General features: G+C 36.4%; 1 protein-coding gene across 1 annotated transcript in view; it reads left to right on the top strand.

Moving 5' to 3' along the window:
* Positions 1 to 16,665, top strand: part of Dap160 (dynamin associated protein 160) — a 531,520-nt gene that overhangs the window by 199,048 nt on the left and 315,807 nt on the right. The window contains exons 11-12 of the mRNA XM_090381606.1: positions 11,437 to 11,548; positions 15,525 to 15,674. Coding sequence (XP_090237732.1) covers positions 11,437 to 11,548; positions 15,525 to 15,674 — 262 coding nt within the window. The remainder of the gene's footprint in view (positions 1 to 11,436; positions 11,549 to 15,524; positions 15,675 to 16,665) is intronic.

Genomic DNA, 16,665 nt, shown 5'->3' with positions numbered 1-16,665 from the left:
TGTAAAGGCAATATGATGGTCTAAGCAGTATTTAAATTCTATACAGTGGGACCAACTGATGATGTTACCAACAGCAAATTCAAAATGGGAAGCATTCAAAGAACTTATCTTGGGAGTTACTGAGCTTTACATACCAACTAAGAAAATGCATGGGATACATATAAATTAATGGGTGACATAGAAGCCTATGACAGATATAAGCTGGTCTGTAACCAAGTCAAAAAGGAGATTAGGCAGGAAAGGCAGATTATGAGAAATCCTTGGCAAAGGATGCAAAGAGAAACAGAAAAGAGTTCTTTACCTATGTAAACTCTAGAAGGAAAGGGATGAATCAGATGGTCCACTGGATATTGATGGTTCAACAGTTGAGGATCCTGCTCAGGTGGCTAACAAATTAAGCAAGTATTTTTCATCTACATTCACACATAAGGAGTTATTCAGGAAGGGGATTGCCAGAGGTGAAGTAAACTCTGGCAGTGAGCTAGATGATTTTGTAATAACTGAGAGGAAAGTGGAGGAGAAATTATTGAGGATAAACATAAAAAAGGCACCCGAGGTAGATGGGATCTATCCAGTTATATTAAAGGAGGCAGCAAAGGAAATAAGCAAACCCTTAGCCATAATTATAGGAGCTTGTTTGGACTCAGGGGAGGTACCCATAGAACAGAGATGTGCAAATGTGACCCCAATTCACAAAGGAGGATCAAAGGCTGACACAAGTAATTATAGATCTGTGAGTTTAACTTCTGTTCCAGGAAAATTAATGGAGGCACTGGTTAAAGAAGCACTGCAGGATCATCTAGACAAGACTTCAGTTATAGCTCGGACACAGCATGGTTTTGTTAAGGGAAAGTCTTGCCTGACCAACTTGATTGGATACTATGATACAGTCACAAAAGAACTGGATGCAGGAAATAATTTGATATTATATATTTGGATCTTAGAAAGGCTTTTGATATTGTTGCACATGGAAGACTGCTGCATAAATTGGACCAGCGTGGCATTGGAGGCAAATTGCTGTTATGGATAAAGGGATGGTTGAGGGGGGAGAAGACAGAGTGGTAATCAATGGACACTGCTCATCATGGGCTAATGTTATTAGTGGAGTCCCTCAGGGTTCAGTGTTATGCTCCATTAGTTACATGTATAGTTTTTGATGTGTTTAATTAAAATAGTTTGGTTCCTGTCGAAAATTTATTTTTACATTTTTAACAGATGTTTTAGTATAAATTACTCAGTGTACATTATAATATTTTATTCATACTTATACATTATAATAACATTTTAATACACCCGGTGCATTGGGTCCATTATTGTTTTCTGTATTTATAAATGATATTGATGATGGTATATCAAGCTTAATATCAGAGTTTGCAGACGATACAGCGGTTGGCAGGGTTGTTAAGGACACTACTGATGCTATACTGCTGCAACAGGATCTGGAAAGGTTGAGCAGATGAGCTGAGAGGTGGCAAATGAAGTACATTGACAAATGTAAAGTATTACATAAGGTGGACAGTAACCCCAGAGCAACGTATCAACTCAGTGGTACTACACTGACAGTGGTAGAGAATGAAAAGGACCTGGGGGTAATTGTGCAGGCAGATATGAAGTTCTCTGAGCAGTGCAGACGGGCTGTAAGAGTAGCTCATTGTGTCTTGTCAGTGATATACAGGAATTTTTTAGAAGGGATAAGGAGGTGATCATTCCTTTGTATAAGGCAATGGTCAGGCCACACCTTGAATACAGGTCTGGAGGCCTCATTTCAAGAAGGATGTAGAGCTGCTGGAACGAGTACAGAGAAGGGCAACAAGATTAGTGAATGGAACAAAGGGTTGCTCTTATGAAAAAAGGCTTAAGTTTTGCAAATTATAGTGTCTGGAGACTAGGCACCGGCGAGATGATCTGGTAGGTGTATAAAGCCTTGAATGGTTTGTGTATGCTCAATGCCGACGGGATTCTTTCTCTTGCTTAGAATAATCACCTGAGAGAGAAGAAATTCAAATTGATGAAAGACAAATATAGGATAGGTGTGCGGAAATTTGCCTTTAGCCAGCGGGTAGTTGTTTGGTGGAACAGACTTCCATCCCTTGTTGTGGAAGTTGATAGCCTAAATAAATTTAAGGCTCAGCTGGACAGGTATTTTGAACGAACGGAGGGGTGAAATGGGAGTGGGGGGGGTTTTTTGTTTGTTTTTTTTGGCTAATGCTGCATAAGCTTGCTTTCTTGCATCATATGCCTCTACTAATGCTAATTAACTGTACCACAGATTTGAAATAGAAAGATATTGAAAACTACAAAATCTTACAAAGAAGCAAAGTTAGAAATTTTTACTACATTTTGTCCTCAGGTTTTACCACCAACACTAGTTAATCATCAAGAATAACAGAAATTGCTTAAAGTATGAGATGTGATCAAATTTGGGGATTGGCTAGTTTCTTGAAAGTGTGGTGTTATGAGTTTAAGCTGATCACGTTTATTGACTCATCTAGATGTAGTGATATGTGAATCAGCCATTATTCTACATTGTCTGAATTAGGAACGTGTTGAATATAACATGTTTTATATGTTTCAACACACTAAGAATGCAAGAGAAACCTGTGAAATGTTAAAAACAGCTTTTATAGTATATGCTATTTATCGCTTCAATTGACTTTGCAATTGAAGACTTCATTTGCAAGGTTTAAAGAGATATATATTTTTTTTTCTATCGAAGGTAATCCTTGTTCTGGTGCTTCTTGCCCTTCATCTTTAAACACCAATGATGCGATTGCATATGGTCATGATCTGATTATGACCACTTGCAATCACCTTTTAACTATTGAAAAGTTGTTGGTGAAATTGGTATTTCTTATAGCACTAGTCAATCAGTTTTAACATGATTTGAGGATGTAAGGCGTTTTGGTCAAGTTTGTGACTCATGTCCTTACAGAGAGTGATGAGTTCCTACAGTTAGTAAGTCCTCAATTTAACGGACTTCGGATTTAACAGACAAAAAATTTCTGTCCTAAAGGAAAAATTTAGAACCTTTTTATAACCATTTTGATATAAATAGGTTCTATTTATATCAAAATGGTGACCACATCTGCCTAATACCATCATACATCAGACAGCACATCTGTCTGATGTGCAATGCTGTCAGACAGATGTGCAGAAAATTCCTTCTACTGAAATAAACACTGTTTTACTGCTAGATAATTCACCTGCTCACCTTAATGCTGAGAGGTTAGTTAGCAGGAATGGGAGAATTAAACGTGTTTTTCTGCCTCCTAACACTACTTCACTGATACAGCTGATGGATCAGGGTGTAAATTGTTGCTTGTAAAAGGTTGGATAAGAAGAAGCTTTTGGAAGAGGTGATGGTTGTTTTGGAATAAACAGAAGAAGGTACAAGAGGAACAGGATACTGCAAAATTTACATGCATACAACATCAGATCTGCTATCTTCAACTAAGCAGCTGTGTGCAAAAATAATATGAACATTACTACCTTGGCCAATGCTTTGAAGATGTGTACAACGTAGAACCTGAAATGGACTTTGAGGGAGTTGAGGCATCTAATTTTCGGGACACTCTTCTGAGGGCCGGCAACAAAAATGCAACTGAGAATGATGTGGAACAGTGGCTGGAAAACAATGAACGTGATATGGGCTATCCAATTTTTTGTAAGGTAGAGATTGCGGAAAATGTTCTTCATGGAGAACAAGAGGATGGCGATGATGACAGACAAAAAATCAGTTGCACCTCATCCTAAATTGTCTATTATAAGACAACATGGATGACATCATACATTATATTGAATCATCAGACCCTGATGTGCTTCCTTATTATGAACATTTTAGAGAATTTCGATCTACAGTAATAAGGAAGCAGCACCAAGGTGTAAGGAAATTGAACTTTGATGATTTAGCATTAGCATTAGTAGAGGCATATGATGCAAGAAAGTAAGCTTATTCAGCATCAGCTAAAAAAAAAAAAAAAAAACACACCACTCCCATTTCACCCCTCCGTTCGCTCGAAATACCTGTCCAGTTGAGCCTTAAATTTGTTTAGGCTATCAACTTCAACAACAAGTGATGGAAGTCGGTTCCACCAACCAACCACCCGCTGGCCAAAAAGCAAATTTCCGCACATCTATCCGACATCCGTCCTTCCTCAATTTGAATTTATGCCCTCTGAGCTGATTATTCTGAGCAAGATGAAGAGTCCCATTGGCATTGAGCATGCTCAAACCATTCAAAGCCTTATACACCTCTATCAGATCACCTCGCCGGTGCCTAGTCTCCAGACTCTGTAATTTGCAAAACTTAAGCCTTTCTTCATAAGAGCAACCCTTTGTTCCATTCACTAATCTTGTTGCCCTTCTCTGTACCCGTTCCAGCAGCTCTACATCCTTCTTGAAATGAGGCCTCCAGACCTGTATACAGTACTCAAGATGTCTCCTAACCAGGGATAAGGAGGTGAATAATCACCTCCTTATCCCTGCTAGAAAAATTCCTGTATATCATTGACAAGACACCATGAGCTACTCTTGCAGCTCGTCTGCACTGCTCAGAGAACTTCATATCTGCCTGCACAATTACCCCCGGGTCCTTTTCATTCTCCACCACTGTCAGTGTAGTACCGCAGAGTTGATACGTTGCTCTAGGGTTACTGTTTCCCATATGTAGTACTTTACATTTGTCAATGTTAAACTTCATTTGCCACCTCTCAGCCCATCTGTTCAACCCTTCCAGATCCTGTTGCAGTAGCATAGCGTCAGTGGTGTCCTTAACAACCCTGCCAACCTTTGTATCATCTGCAAACTTGGACATTAAACTTGATATCCCATCATCAATATCATTCATAAACACCGAAAACAACAACGGACCCAACACTGAACCCTGAGGAACTCCACTAATAACATTAGTCCACGTTGAGCAGTGTCCATTGATTACCACTCTCTGTCTTCTGCCACTCAACCATCCCCTTAGCCATAGCAGCAATTTGCCTCCAATGCCACACTGCTCCAATTTGTGCAGCAGTCTTCCATGTGCAACAGTATCAAAAGCCTTTCTAAGATCCAAATATATAATATCAAAGTTATTCCCTGCATCCAGTTCTTTTGTGACTACATCATAGTATCCAATCAAATTGGTCAGGCAAGACCTGCCCTTAACAAAACCATGCTGTGTCTGAGCTATGACTGAATTCTTGTCTAGATGATCCTGCAGTGCTTCTTTAATCAGTGCCTCCATTAATTTTCCTGGAACAGAAGTTAAACTAACAGGTCTATAATTACTTGTGTCAGCCTTTGATCCTCCTTTGTGAATTGGTGTTATATTTGCACATCTCCAGTCTATGGGTACCTCCCCTGAATCCAAAGAAGCTCTCATAATTATGGCTAGGGGTTTGCTTACTTCCTTTGCTGCCTCCTTTAATATAACTGGATAGATCCCATCCACCCCAGGTGCCTTTTTTATGTTTATCCTCAACAATCTCTCCTCCACTTTCCTCTCAGTTATTACAAAATCATCCAGCTTACTGCCAATGTTTACTTTACATACATCATTCTCCTTCCTGAATAACTCCTCATGCGTGAATGTAGATGCAAAATACTTGTTTAGATTGTTAGCCACCTGAGCAGGATCCTCAACTGTTGAACCATCAATATCCAGTGGACCAATCTGATTCATCCGTTTCCTTCTTGAGTTTAAATAGGTAAAGAACTCTTTTCTGTTTTTCTTTGCATCCTTTGCCAAGGATTTTTCGTAGTCTGCCTTTGCCTGCCTAATCTCCTTTGTGACTTGGTTACAGACCAACTTATATCTATCATAGGCTTCCATGTCACCCATTAATTTGTATGTATCCCATGCATTTTTCTTCTCTGCCACATGTCTCATTAATTCATATGACAACCATTTAGGCCTAAACCTTGAACAATATTTCTTAGTTGGTATGTAAAGCCTGGTAGCCTCCAAGATTAGTTCCTTGAATGCTTCCCATTTTGAGTTTGCTGTTGGTAACATCATCAGTTGGTCCCACTGTATAGAATTTAAATACTGTCTCAGACCATCATAGTCGCCTTTACGAAAACAAAAACCCTTCCCTTTACCTCTGATGGTAGTTACCTCCTTGAGTAAATCCCACTTCAACACACTGTGATCACTGGCACCTAGTGGTTCATTTATCTGCAGATTCTAATGCATGAAGAATCACTACTGATAATCAGATCGAGAGTATTGCTCCCTCTTGTTGCCTCACGAACATGCTGATGTAGAAAACAATCATCCAATAAATCCACAAAAGCCTTGCTAGTGTGCGAGTGACCAACCCACAAATTCCAGTCAATATCTGGGAAATTAAAATCCCCCATTATAAGACTCTCTGATTTACTGGCCCACTCTATTTCCCTGTACAATATCTTATTATACTCATCAGAGTCATTAGGCCTATAGCACACTCCTACTCTCAATTTTGATTTCCCTATGCTTATGTCACACCAAACTGACTCGACACTGCCTTGTCCATCGATGTCGACTGGCTTCACATCCTTGGACTTTGTGTTTCTTAACTAATAGCATAACCCCTCCTCCCCTCCTTCAAGACCACTTCATCAACTGGACCTGTTTCACCAGAACCCTCCACCAGCAAGGAATTAACAGCTCTCCCTCCATATGACAGTTGTGTCTGACTCTGAAAATTGTGGAACTTGTGGGTTGGTCACTCACACACTAGTCAGACTTTTGTGGATTTATTGGATGATTGTTTTCTGCAGCAGCATGTTCGAGAGGCAACCAGAGAAAGTAATACTCTTGATCTGGTTATCAGCAGTGATCATTCGTGTATTAAGAATTTGCAGATAAAGGAACCACTAGGTGGCAGTGATCACAGTGTGCTGAAGTGGGATTTACTCAAAGAGGTAACTACCGTCAGGGGTAAAGGAAAGGGTTTTTGCTTCCGTAAAGGGGAGTACAGTGGTCTCAGACAGTTTTTAAATTCTGTACAGTGGGATCAACTGACGATGTTACAAACAGTAAATTCTAAGTGGGTAGCATTCAAGGAATTAATCGTGGAAGCTACTAGACTTTTCATACCGATGAAGAAATATTGTTCAAGGTTTAGGCCTAAATGGTTATCAAATGAACTAATGAGACTCGTGACAGAGAAGAAAAATGCATGGGATGCATATAAATTATCAGGCGACGCAGAAGCCTGTAGCAGATATAAGCTAGTCTGTAATCAGGTCACAAAGGAGGTTCGGCAGGCAAAGGCGGATTACGAGAAATCTTTGGCAAAAGATGCTAAGAAAAACAGCAAGGATTTCTTTACTTATATAAACTCTAAAAGGAAGGGGCTGAATATGATTGGTCCACTTGACATCGATGGTTCGACTGTTGATGATCCTGCTCAGATAGCAAACAAACTGAATGAGTATTTTGCATCTACATTCACACGTGAGGAATCATTACAGTTTGAAAATGGAAGAAGGTTATCAAATTGTAGCAGTGTGCTTAATGATTTTGTAATAACTGAGAGCAAAGTGGAGGAGAAATTGTTGAAGTTAAACATAAGAAAGGCACCTGGGGCGGATGGGATCTATCCAGTTATATTAAAGGAGGCGGCAAAGCAACTAAGCAAACCCTTAGCCATAATTATGAGAGCATCCTTGGATTCAGGGGAGGTTCCCACGGACTGGAGATGTGCAAATGTATCCCCAATTCACAAAGGAGGTTCGAAGGGTGACACGAATAATTACAGACCAGTTAGTTTAACTTCTGTTCCGGGTAAAATAATGGAGTCACTGGTTAAAGATGCATTGCAGGATCATCTAGACAAGACTGCAGCAATAATTCAGACACAGCATGGGTTTGTTAAGGGAAAGTCTTGTCTGACAAATTTGATTGGTTATTATGATGTGGTCACAAAGGAACTGGATGCAAAAAATAATTTTGATATCATATACTTGGATTTCAGGAAAGCTTTTGACACTGTTGCGCATGGAAGACTACTGTACAAATTGGAGCAGAATGGTATTAAGGGTAAGTTGCTACAATGGATAAAAGGATGGTTAAGTGGGAGAAGACAGAGGGTGGTAATCAATGGGTGCTGCTCTTCGTGGACTAATGTTATTAGTGGAGTCCCACAGGGTTCGGTGTTGGGTCCACTGTTGTTTTGTATATTTATCAATGATATTGATGAAGGTATATCAGGCTTAATGTCGAAGTTTGCAGATGACACGAAGGTTGGCAGGGTTGTTAATGACAGTAATGGCAGTGTGCTACTGCAACAGGATCTAGATAATTTGGGCAGATGGGCTAAGAAGTGGCAACTGAAGTTTAACCTTGACAAATGCAAAGTACTGCATATGGGTAGAAGTAACCCCAGAGAAACGTACCAACTGTGTGGTACTACACTTAAGGTGGTAGAAAATGAAAAAGACCTGGGAGTAATTGTGCAGTCAGATATGAAGTTTTCTGAGCAATGTAGACAGGCTGCTAAGGCAGGTCATGGGGTTTTGTCAATGATATATAGGAATTTTGCTATCAGGGAAAAGGAGGTGATTGTCCCTCTGTATAAGGCAATGGTCAGGCCACGCCTTGAGTACTGCGTACAGGTCTGGAGGCCTCATTTTAGGAAGGATGTAGATTTGCTTGAGCGTGTACAGAGAAGAGCAACACGATTGGTGAGGGAAATGAAGGGATCCTCTTACCAAGAGAGGCTTAAGTTCTGCAAATTGCAGTGGCTGGAGACTAGGCACCTGCGCGGTGATCTGATTGAGGTCTATAAGGCCTTGAATGGGTTGAGCACGCTGAATTCTGATGGGATCCTCCCACTTGTTCAGAATACGAACCTACGGGGACATAAGTTCATATTAAGAAAGGATAGATGTAGAATAGATGTGCGGAAATTTGCCTTTAGCCAGCGGGTGGTTAATTGCTGGAACAAACTTCCATCTGTCGTTGTGGAAGTTGATAGGTTAAATAAATTTAAGGAGGAACTGGACAGGCAATTGGAGGGTATGGTGTGATTTTTTTTTTTTTTTTTTTTTTTTGGCTGATGCTGCATAAGCTCCTACACTTGCTTTCTTGCATCAAGTGCCACTACTACTACTACTACTAGCCCCAGTATCTGTATTCACGATCGCCGATTTAATATAAAATGAAACCTAAAAAAATGTGAATTTTAAAGCGCCGTGAATATTTTCCGCCATAAAAAAAAAACATGGGCGTGGCTAAAATTATCTTTCCTGGTCAAAACAGCGCTCGGTGGGTTGGGGGCAGAGGGGTGACAAAATCGCGAGCGTGGATGTTTCTCTCTAATCCTTGTTCAGTATGTGTTATGCACTTGTCATGGAAGGTTTCATCGTTTGCTTTTAATTTATATGCTTATAAAAATTGAATAAATTTATCAATTTATAAATTGATAAATTGAAAAAGCATATCAATTTATAAATTGATATGCTTACAAAAATGATAAATCTACCGTTTTGCAGTGTAAAACAGACTTTTTCGAGTGTGTTAACGGAAGAAAGTGACTTTATTGTGAACAAGTTCTTTCTAACCCCTACAAAAATATGGCTACGAATAACAAGAGAAATGTGAAAATATCAAAGAAAGTGATGGACATTAGCGAATAAAATTGAGTTATTAGATAAAATTTGTAATGGTGAAAGTGTCTCCTCAGTGGCAAAACATTATAAAATCAATGAGTGAACGGTACGATCAATCAAGAAATCAGAAGAAAAAATCCGCCGTAGTGTCCGTGAAAACGCGCGAATTGCGTCAGAAATTTGCTCTGTAACTCGTGATGTTAAATTAGAAAAAATGGAAAAGGCTTTAAATCTGTGGATAGAAGACCGAACTCAAAATAAAATTCCCTTAAGTTCACTCGTCATTTGTGAAAAGGCAAAACTCCTTTATCAACACTTTAGCGAAACTGTCGATAGCACTGGCTGGATAACGTTTTTAGCTAGCAAAGGCGCTAGTTGGAAAAATTTGTTTGAAATTTCTAATAAATATTACATTTAATATTAAATTGTTTCTTATTTTCATTTCGATGCCATATGCTTGCATTTCACTATGTACTGTCTATGTACATAGTCATATTATGAAGGTACATATAATACATACATAGACAAAATTTTAGACTAGTTTTTCTTATATATTTCGTACTTTGGAACAGAACCCCTTTATTACTATGGGAGCCATAACTCAGTATTCGCTTTTTCGGTATTCGCTGCATTTCTCAGGAACGTAACCCCCGCAAATAGTGGGGATTTACTGTACAGTAATATTGAATATTGTGTATTTTTAAAGCTTTTTTTGTGTTTTTTATTCAATGAAGTTTAAGAATTTTAAAGTATTTTTTCCCTTCTAAAATTGATTTAAATGAAAAAACTAATGTTCGCATTGAAAACAACTGTGTGAGCTTTAAGAAAAAAAATAAATAAAAAAAAGTGGTGGAAACGCTCCATTAGTTACATATATAGTCTTTGACGTGTTTAATTAAAATAGTTGGGTTCCTGTCGTAAATTTATTTTTATATTTTTAACAGATGTTTTAGTATAAATTACTCAGTATACATTATAATAACATTTTAATACACCCTGTGCATTGTAAATTCATTATCAATATATGTTTATAAAATACATTAGATTTAACAGACTTTCAGCAATAGTAGCTACCCCCTTCCCCCAATTAGTCTGTTAAATCGAGGGCCTGCTGTACTTGGATTTTCTTCGTGCTACTGCTGGCTCACACTTTGCTTCTTCCATTTACAGGTGATGAATTGTGGTTGTTTTGCTATGACCCAAAAACAAAAGGCCCTTTTCTCTTAATGGAAGTCTCCATCTTCTTCAAGGCCCAAAAAACAACATGACAATCTTGATCAATGTGAAGATTTTGACTTATTGAGCATTGTTCATTATGAATTTGTCCTACATGGTCAGACAGTGAACCAGGAACACCACAAAATAGTTTTATGGTGATTGCATGATGCTGTTCATAGAAAATGGCTGGCGAAGTAGGCTTCGGGATTTGATACCTTCATCATGACAGTGCCCCTGCCCACTTGGTTCTGTTCATTCAAGAACGTCTTGCAGGGTGCTCAATCATTGGGTGGAGTGCTTTGCAAGATTTTGCTTTTTTTTTTTTTAATTCCCAACAACCTGAAAACCTTGTGATGGTCAATGACTGAGGAAATTATTCAGAATGCAGTATAGCAATTATAAGCAATTCCAAAAGAAGCCTATCGGAATGCTTCCAGAAGTTGGAGAAGCATTGGAATCAGTAAATATAGTGTGCCTAGGAGACTACTTAGAAGGACATGCATTTGAATAGTTGGTATGCTTCACCATTTTCAAAATGTTAGTTTTCTCCCCAAACTTTTCGATTATAGCTTTAAATTTATATGAATAGCTTTGCTTTAAATATTTAATAAACATGTAAAAATTTAGGCAGGAGCAAGAACGAAGACGTCAGCTTGAATTAGAAAAGCAAATAGCCAAGCAGAGAGAACTAGAGCAAGAGAAGGAAGAACAAAGGAGAAAAGCACTTGAACAAAGAGAGGTTTGTTTTTTTGTTTTTTTTTTTTTGTTTTTTTTTTTTTAGAATTTATCGCTTTATTTTATCATTCATAATGGTGTTTTTTATTGTCTGAGTCAGGGGTTCTTAACCTATGGGTTGTTAATCAATCTTTAATAGATTGAAATGTCTCCCTACACAAGCTTTCCCCCAACTTGGTCTTGTGGATTGAAACAAGCTCATTTGACAGCATTAATATAACATTGAATGAATAGTGGGCTGTGAGTTTGAGTGAATATATACTACCACAACTATTATTTTATAAAATGACTACTGATTAACAAACTAATTATTAATCATATTTTAACTTAATTTTTAGACAACAGTAAAGCAATTAAAGGAAATGCATAATTAATTAAATCAAACTGCGGGTTGTGAAGCTGACTCCCAAACTTAATCTTGATTTCAACTAAAAAAGGTTATAAATATTAATATTCAACTAAGTTATAAATATTAGTTGTGATTAATGTAATATAAGCATTATAGCACAAAGGGAAAATAATTTATTAATAATAAATAATTAAAAGTGGAAAGCTTTGAGGTGGCTATCTCAGTTTTTTGTGAGACATCTCTAGAAGTGCTGAGATAATTAAGGAAGTTCTAATCTGATATTTATTTATCGTTAAATATTTGTAACAAAAATACTGCATTTAAAGGAAAAAATTTAATTCTGCCAAAAAAAAAAAAAGGGTTACAGAAGTTGAATTTGCTGTAGTGTTCCAGATGATTTTGGTATTAGTAAGTTCATAAACAAGTTTTAGAGTTCATTTGAATGAAAGATATATCCATTGTACAGTGGTGTGCATTTGGAATTCCAAGAGGGAGAGCTGAATTACAATGGTTCACAGATGCTGTATACAATGTTTTGACCAGTCAGACATCAAAATCATTGCTTACTGCCTTTTTAGTCTGAAAATGCTTCAGCCAGCAAGAACATGCTCAGACCAGTAAGAGGAATCAGTTCGATTGTTTGTCTGCAAATGTAGATGTATCCTACAATACTTTGTGATTATTAGTAAATGCAAGAAATCTAGAGCCTTAAAAGAATGCTTTGTTCTCACCAGATTTGTCTGAAAGTTTTTACTTGTGACTAAAGCTGGCTTGGAATATGCAATATTTGTGTGGGGTGGGGGGAAGAGGCCATTGATATTAAATAGTGCTAGACTTAAAAATTTTGACAAAATTTTAGGTAAAAAAAAAAAAAAAAAATTTACTGAAAAGTTACTTCCACAAATTGGTCACCACTTATTGAAAGCTTATTAAAAGAGCAGAAATTGTGTGTACAGGTTGCATTTACAAAACAACCATTTATATCAAAAAGAAAAAGGTTATCACATCAGGCACAGCTGCCAACAATGCTCCAGATTTTACAACAGCATTAATTTTTGACTCTATTTAATCTCCTCTGTCTCACTGTCATAACATTGCTTTTCTACACCTTTTTCTTTTTTCAAAAAATTAGTAAAATTATGTTAAAATTAGAAATTTTTTTAAAAAAAAATTTGCAAATTTCTGCTTATTTTCAGTAACAAATTGGCTGTAAGATGTGCTAGTGTTGTTCTTTATAATGTACAATGGCTTCATCATACTTGTATTGTATTTCTTTGGAAGTGTCTTTGAGTGACAACCTCCAAAGAAATACAATACAAAATTTCAGACAACATGTGCAAAACTTTTCATGCACCGCAAAATCTGGAAAGGTAACAGGTTTGCTTTGTGCACTGTATGTAGATGCAATATTTCAATTTCAAGAAATGCAAAAATAGTTATAGCATTTTTTAATGATAATGATGTTGTTATAACCTGAACATTTATTTGCATCATTTATTATAGAACAATTATCCTTGGAGTTGTGCTAATCATGCAGATGCATTATTCAGAATTATGTTCCTGATAGCAATAACAAAAATATGATTGTGGGGAATAATAGCAAATATAAAAAAAAAATGGTTGTGGGAGGAACAAAAACAGCTGGCATTGTTAGTGAAATTGCACAACAGGGAAATAAAAAGTTGCAATGGTTCTGAAAAATGTGTAATAGATATTGCCATTTTGGATTGGAGATGTATATATCCAAAGTAGCTTGTTCTCAGCATTAGGTGACTTAAAGAGTACAGTTTTGGGCATCTTCTGAACAGCCTGAAAGCATGTGGGATTCCTTTTAAGCATTGCCTTGCACTTAGTGTTGATAATGCACCTGTGGTGGTCTTGAAACTGGAGTAGTGAGGGTTTTAAAAGAGGAGATTGAGCACTTGTTGGTAATATAATTTATTGCTTAAAAGGTGGCTGCATGCTTTCTTGTGAAAATGGATGAAGAGATTTCATACTATTTTAAAAAAAAAAAAAAAAAATTAAAAAAAAAAAAAAAAAAGTACTAAAAGGAAAGTTAAATTTTAAGTTTCAACTAATTCATTCCATTAAAATAGAAAATTTTGTGAAAGATATTGAAGCATGTGTATACATGTTGGTAGAATAGTGAAAACCTCTGAAAAGCCATATGAGACCACTCAGTGTGGCATTGACAAATCTAAATTCATTTCATGAGCTATAAGATATGAAAGAAGAGAAAAAAAAAAAACTCCTCAATAAAAAAACATTTGAATCACAAATTTCTGTGAAAGCAATCCTAAACAGGCCAAGCAAGCTGATGATTCTAGGCATGTAATCCTTGCTGTGCAGAAAATCTGTGTTCTTCTCTTCTGGCTTGAATGAAGCAATTTGCTTGTTTCTTTTAAATGTTATATCAATATTTGGCAATTTGAACATAGTCCTTTGATCCAGTTTATTGAGGTTATTACTTCCAGATATTTTGGAGAATATTATAGGCAAATTGTTATACCTACAATTTCTAAACCTTCCACTTTGGAAGTTGATTACCACAGCAGACTAAGCCAGAAGGAAGTTTTCACTTAGTCATAAATATTTCTAATTCCAAGGTTGAGGAGGGTCTAAAACAAGAGGAGACTATCTATTCAGTGAGAAGGTACTTTACTGCTTCTTGGTGACTACATGATGCACGTTTCCATTAAAAAATATTCTTATAAATGACATGGTAGCACAATCATTATCTTGTCAATAAAGATAAATTAATAGATGTTTTTCAGCATCAGTTCTGTCAGTTTCAGTGTTGATAATTACCAAATGTTATTAAAAAGAAGAATTTGTTTTTTCTTGTAGTTACCCAGCTCTATCTTTTCAGAAGTTGGCAGATATGATTTAGGACTGGTGTTCTGCTGCAGTTTCCAGCAGGCGCCTCCGTAGCCAGGTGGGAAGGAGCAACAGTGCATAGCACACGCGTCTTGATTAAACCAGGGTTCGAGTCACCACCAAATACAGAGGATACAGAAAGGTCAAGGAATGACCTTTAATGCTCCTAAAAACAAAACAACAAACAGCTAATGCTCCTAAAAAAAAAAAAAAACACCAAAAACAGTTTCCAGCATTAAAGTTATGTGCATAAGGGTGTGATATCTTCTTGGGATTACAGTAAGATACTGCTGCAGTTGAACTTATTGAGAGTGCACGAATTATTTTGTGCTGAAATTTCATTCTAATGACTATTGGCTGAAAGTTTTCAAAAAAAATCACTATTTGTATAAATAAATTCTGCTCTCTATTTCTAATATATAGAAGTAGTATTTTCCACTTCATTTAACTTAAATGTCAACTTTAATATCAATAATAAATAGATAAAATGCCTGTTTATTACAAAGGTAAAAAATTTTGTTTAGAGTTTCATTTTGAAAGTGTATTTTATTTGTAAGAAATATAGTACAATAGGTACACTAGTTATTCTTCACAGATCTGATGCATATTTTATTTTCTGCAGTTAAACGTTGAAATCATTTTTAATTAAAACATTTCTCTATCTTCTTTTGGATAACTAGTAATGTTAAAATTCAAGTTGAGCAGAATAAAATGTCATTCAAACTAAATGAACTTAAAACATATTTTAATGTAGGCTGCTCGTCGAGAAATGGAAAGACAAAGGCAATTAGAATGGGAAAGACAGAGGCAACAAGAATTGCTGTTACAAAGACAGAAAGAGCAAGAAGCAGTGTGCCACTTAAAAAATCGTAGCAAAAATCTTTCATACGAAGTGGAACAATTGGTAAATTTATGTGATTTAAGTATATTAGTTTCAATAGTGGATTATCATTAATTTTTAATAATGAAATGAAGCGAATAAAACAATATTGGGACTTTTTGTAGCGAATTATTGCAAATTGTTTATCAGCATTTTTTTTACAGTGAATTTTATTTTTTGATGATTATCTTATTTGATTGAATGTTAATTGAGAGAGACAGATAGACAGACAATAAAATATTACAGGGCAGTGTTTCTCAAACTTTACTATTGTGAGAGTTGGCAGATAACTGACTATTAAAAATATCACTTTTAAGAATATATTTAAATTGGTCAAGTTACAAATATCCTTGAATAAAATAAGAGGCCTCTGTTCCCAGGATTCATACTGAAAGAAAATTAAGCCATGCCTAAGAAATACAGATCAACACAGTTTATTAACACTCAATAAACACATTAAAAGCATGTTTATTGAGTGCAATGGATCTTGTTGCAGTAGCTCACCCTGATTACTGTCATTAACCATCCTGTCAACCTTTGTATCATCTGAAAACTTAGGCATTAAGCCTGATATACCTTCATCAATATCATTAATAAATATTAAAAACAACAATGGGGGCCCAGCACTTGAACCCTGGGGGACTCCACACTAATAAGATAAGATCACAAAGAGCAGCACCCATTGATAACCACTCTGTCTTGTCCCACTCAACCATTATTTTATCTATAGCAGTAACTTGCCCTTTATGCCACTAATTTTAACATGTTAAAAAGTTTAATGTTAACACATTTTAATGTGTTTATAGAGTATCTTAAACCATGTTGATCTGTATTTCTCAGCGTGGCTAAATTTTCTTTCAGTATTCTTGAATAGTTCATTGTCAGTTAATGATTTCATGGCAGTTGGCATGATACAAATTCAAAATACAACAGATTAAGTACAATCCCTGAACCCATCTTCTTGTCACTGTATTCAGATATTTTTAACTTGTTCCACCATTTTATGGTTCTAAAT

This window comes from Mastigoproctus giganteus, chromosome 9 (assembly GCF_048544385.1).
Source record: "Mastigoproctus giganteus isolate SK-2022 chromosome 9, ASM4854438v1, whole genome shotgun sequence".
Classification (NCBI taxonomy): Eukaryota; Metazoa; Arthropoda; class Arachnida; order Uropygi; family Thelyphonidae; genus Mastigoproctus; species Mastigoproctus giganteus.
This window is presented reverse-complemented; position numbering and strand designations above follow the sequence as displayed.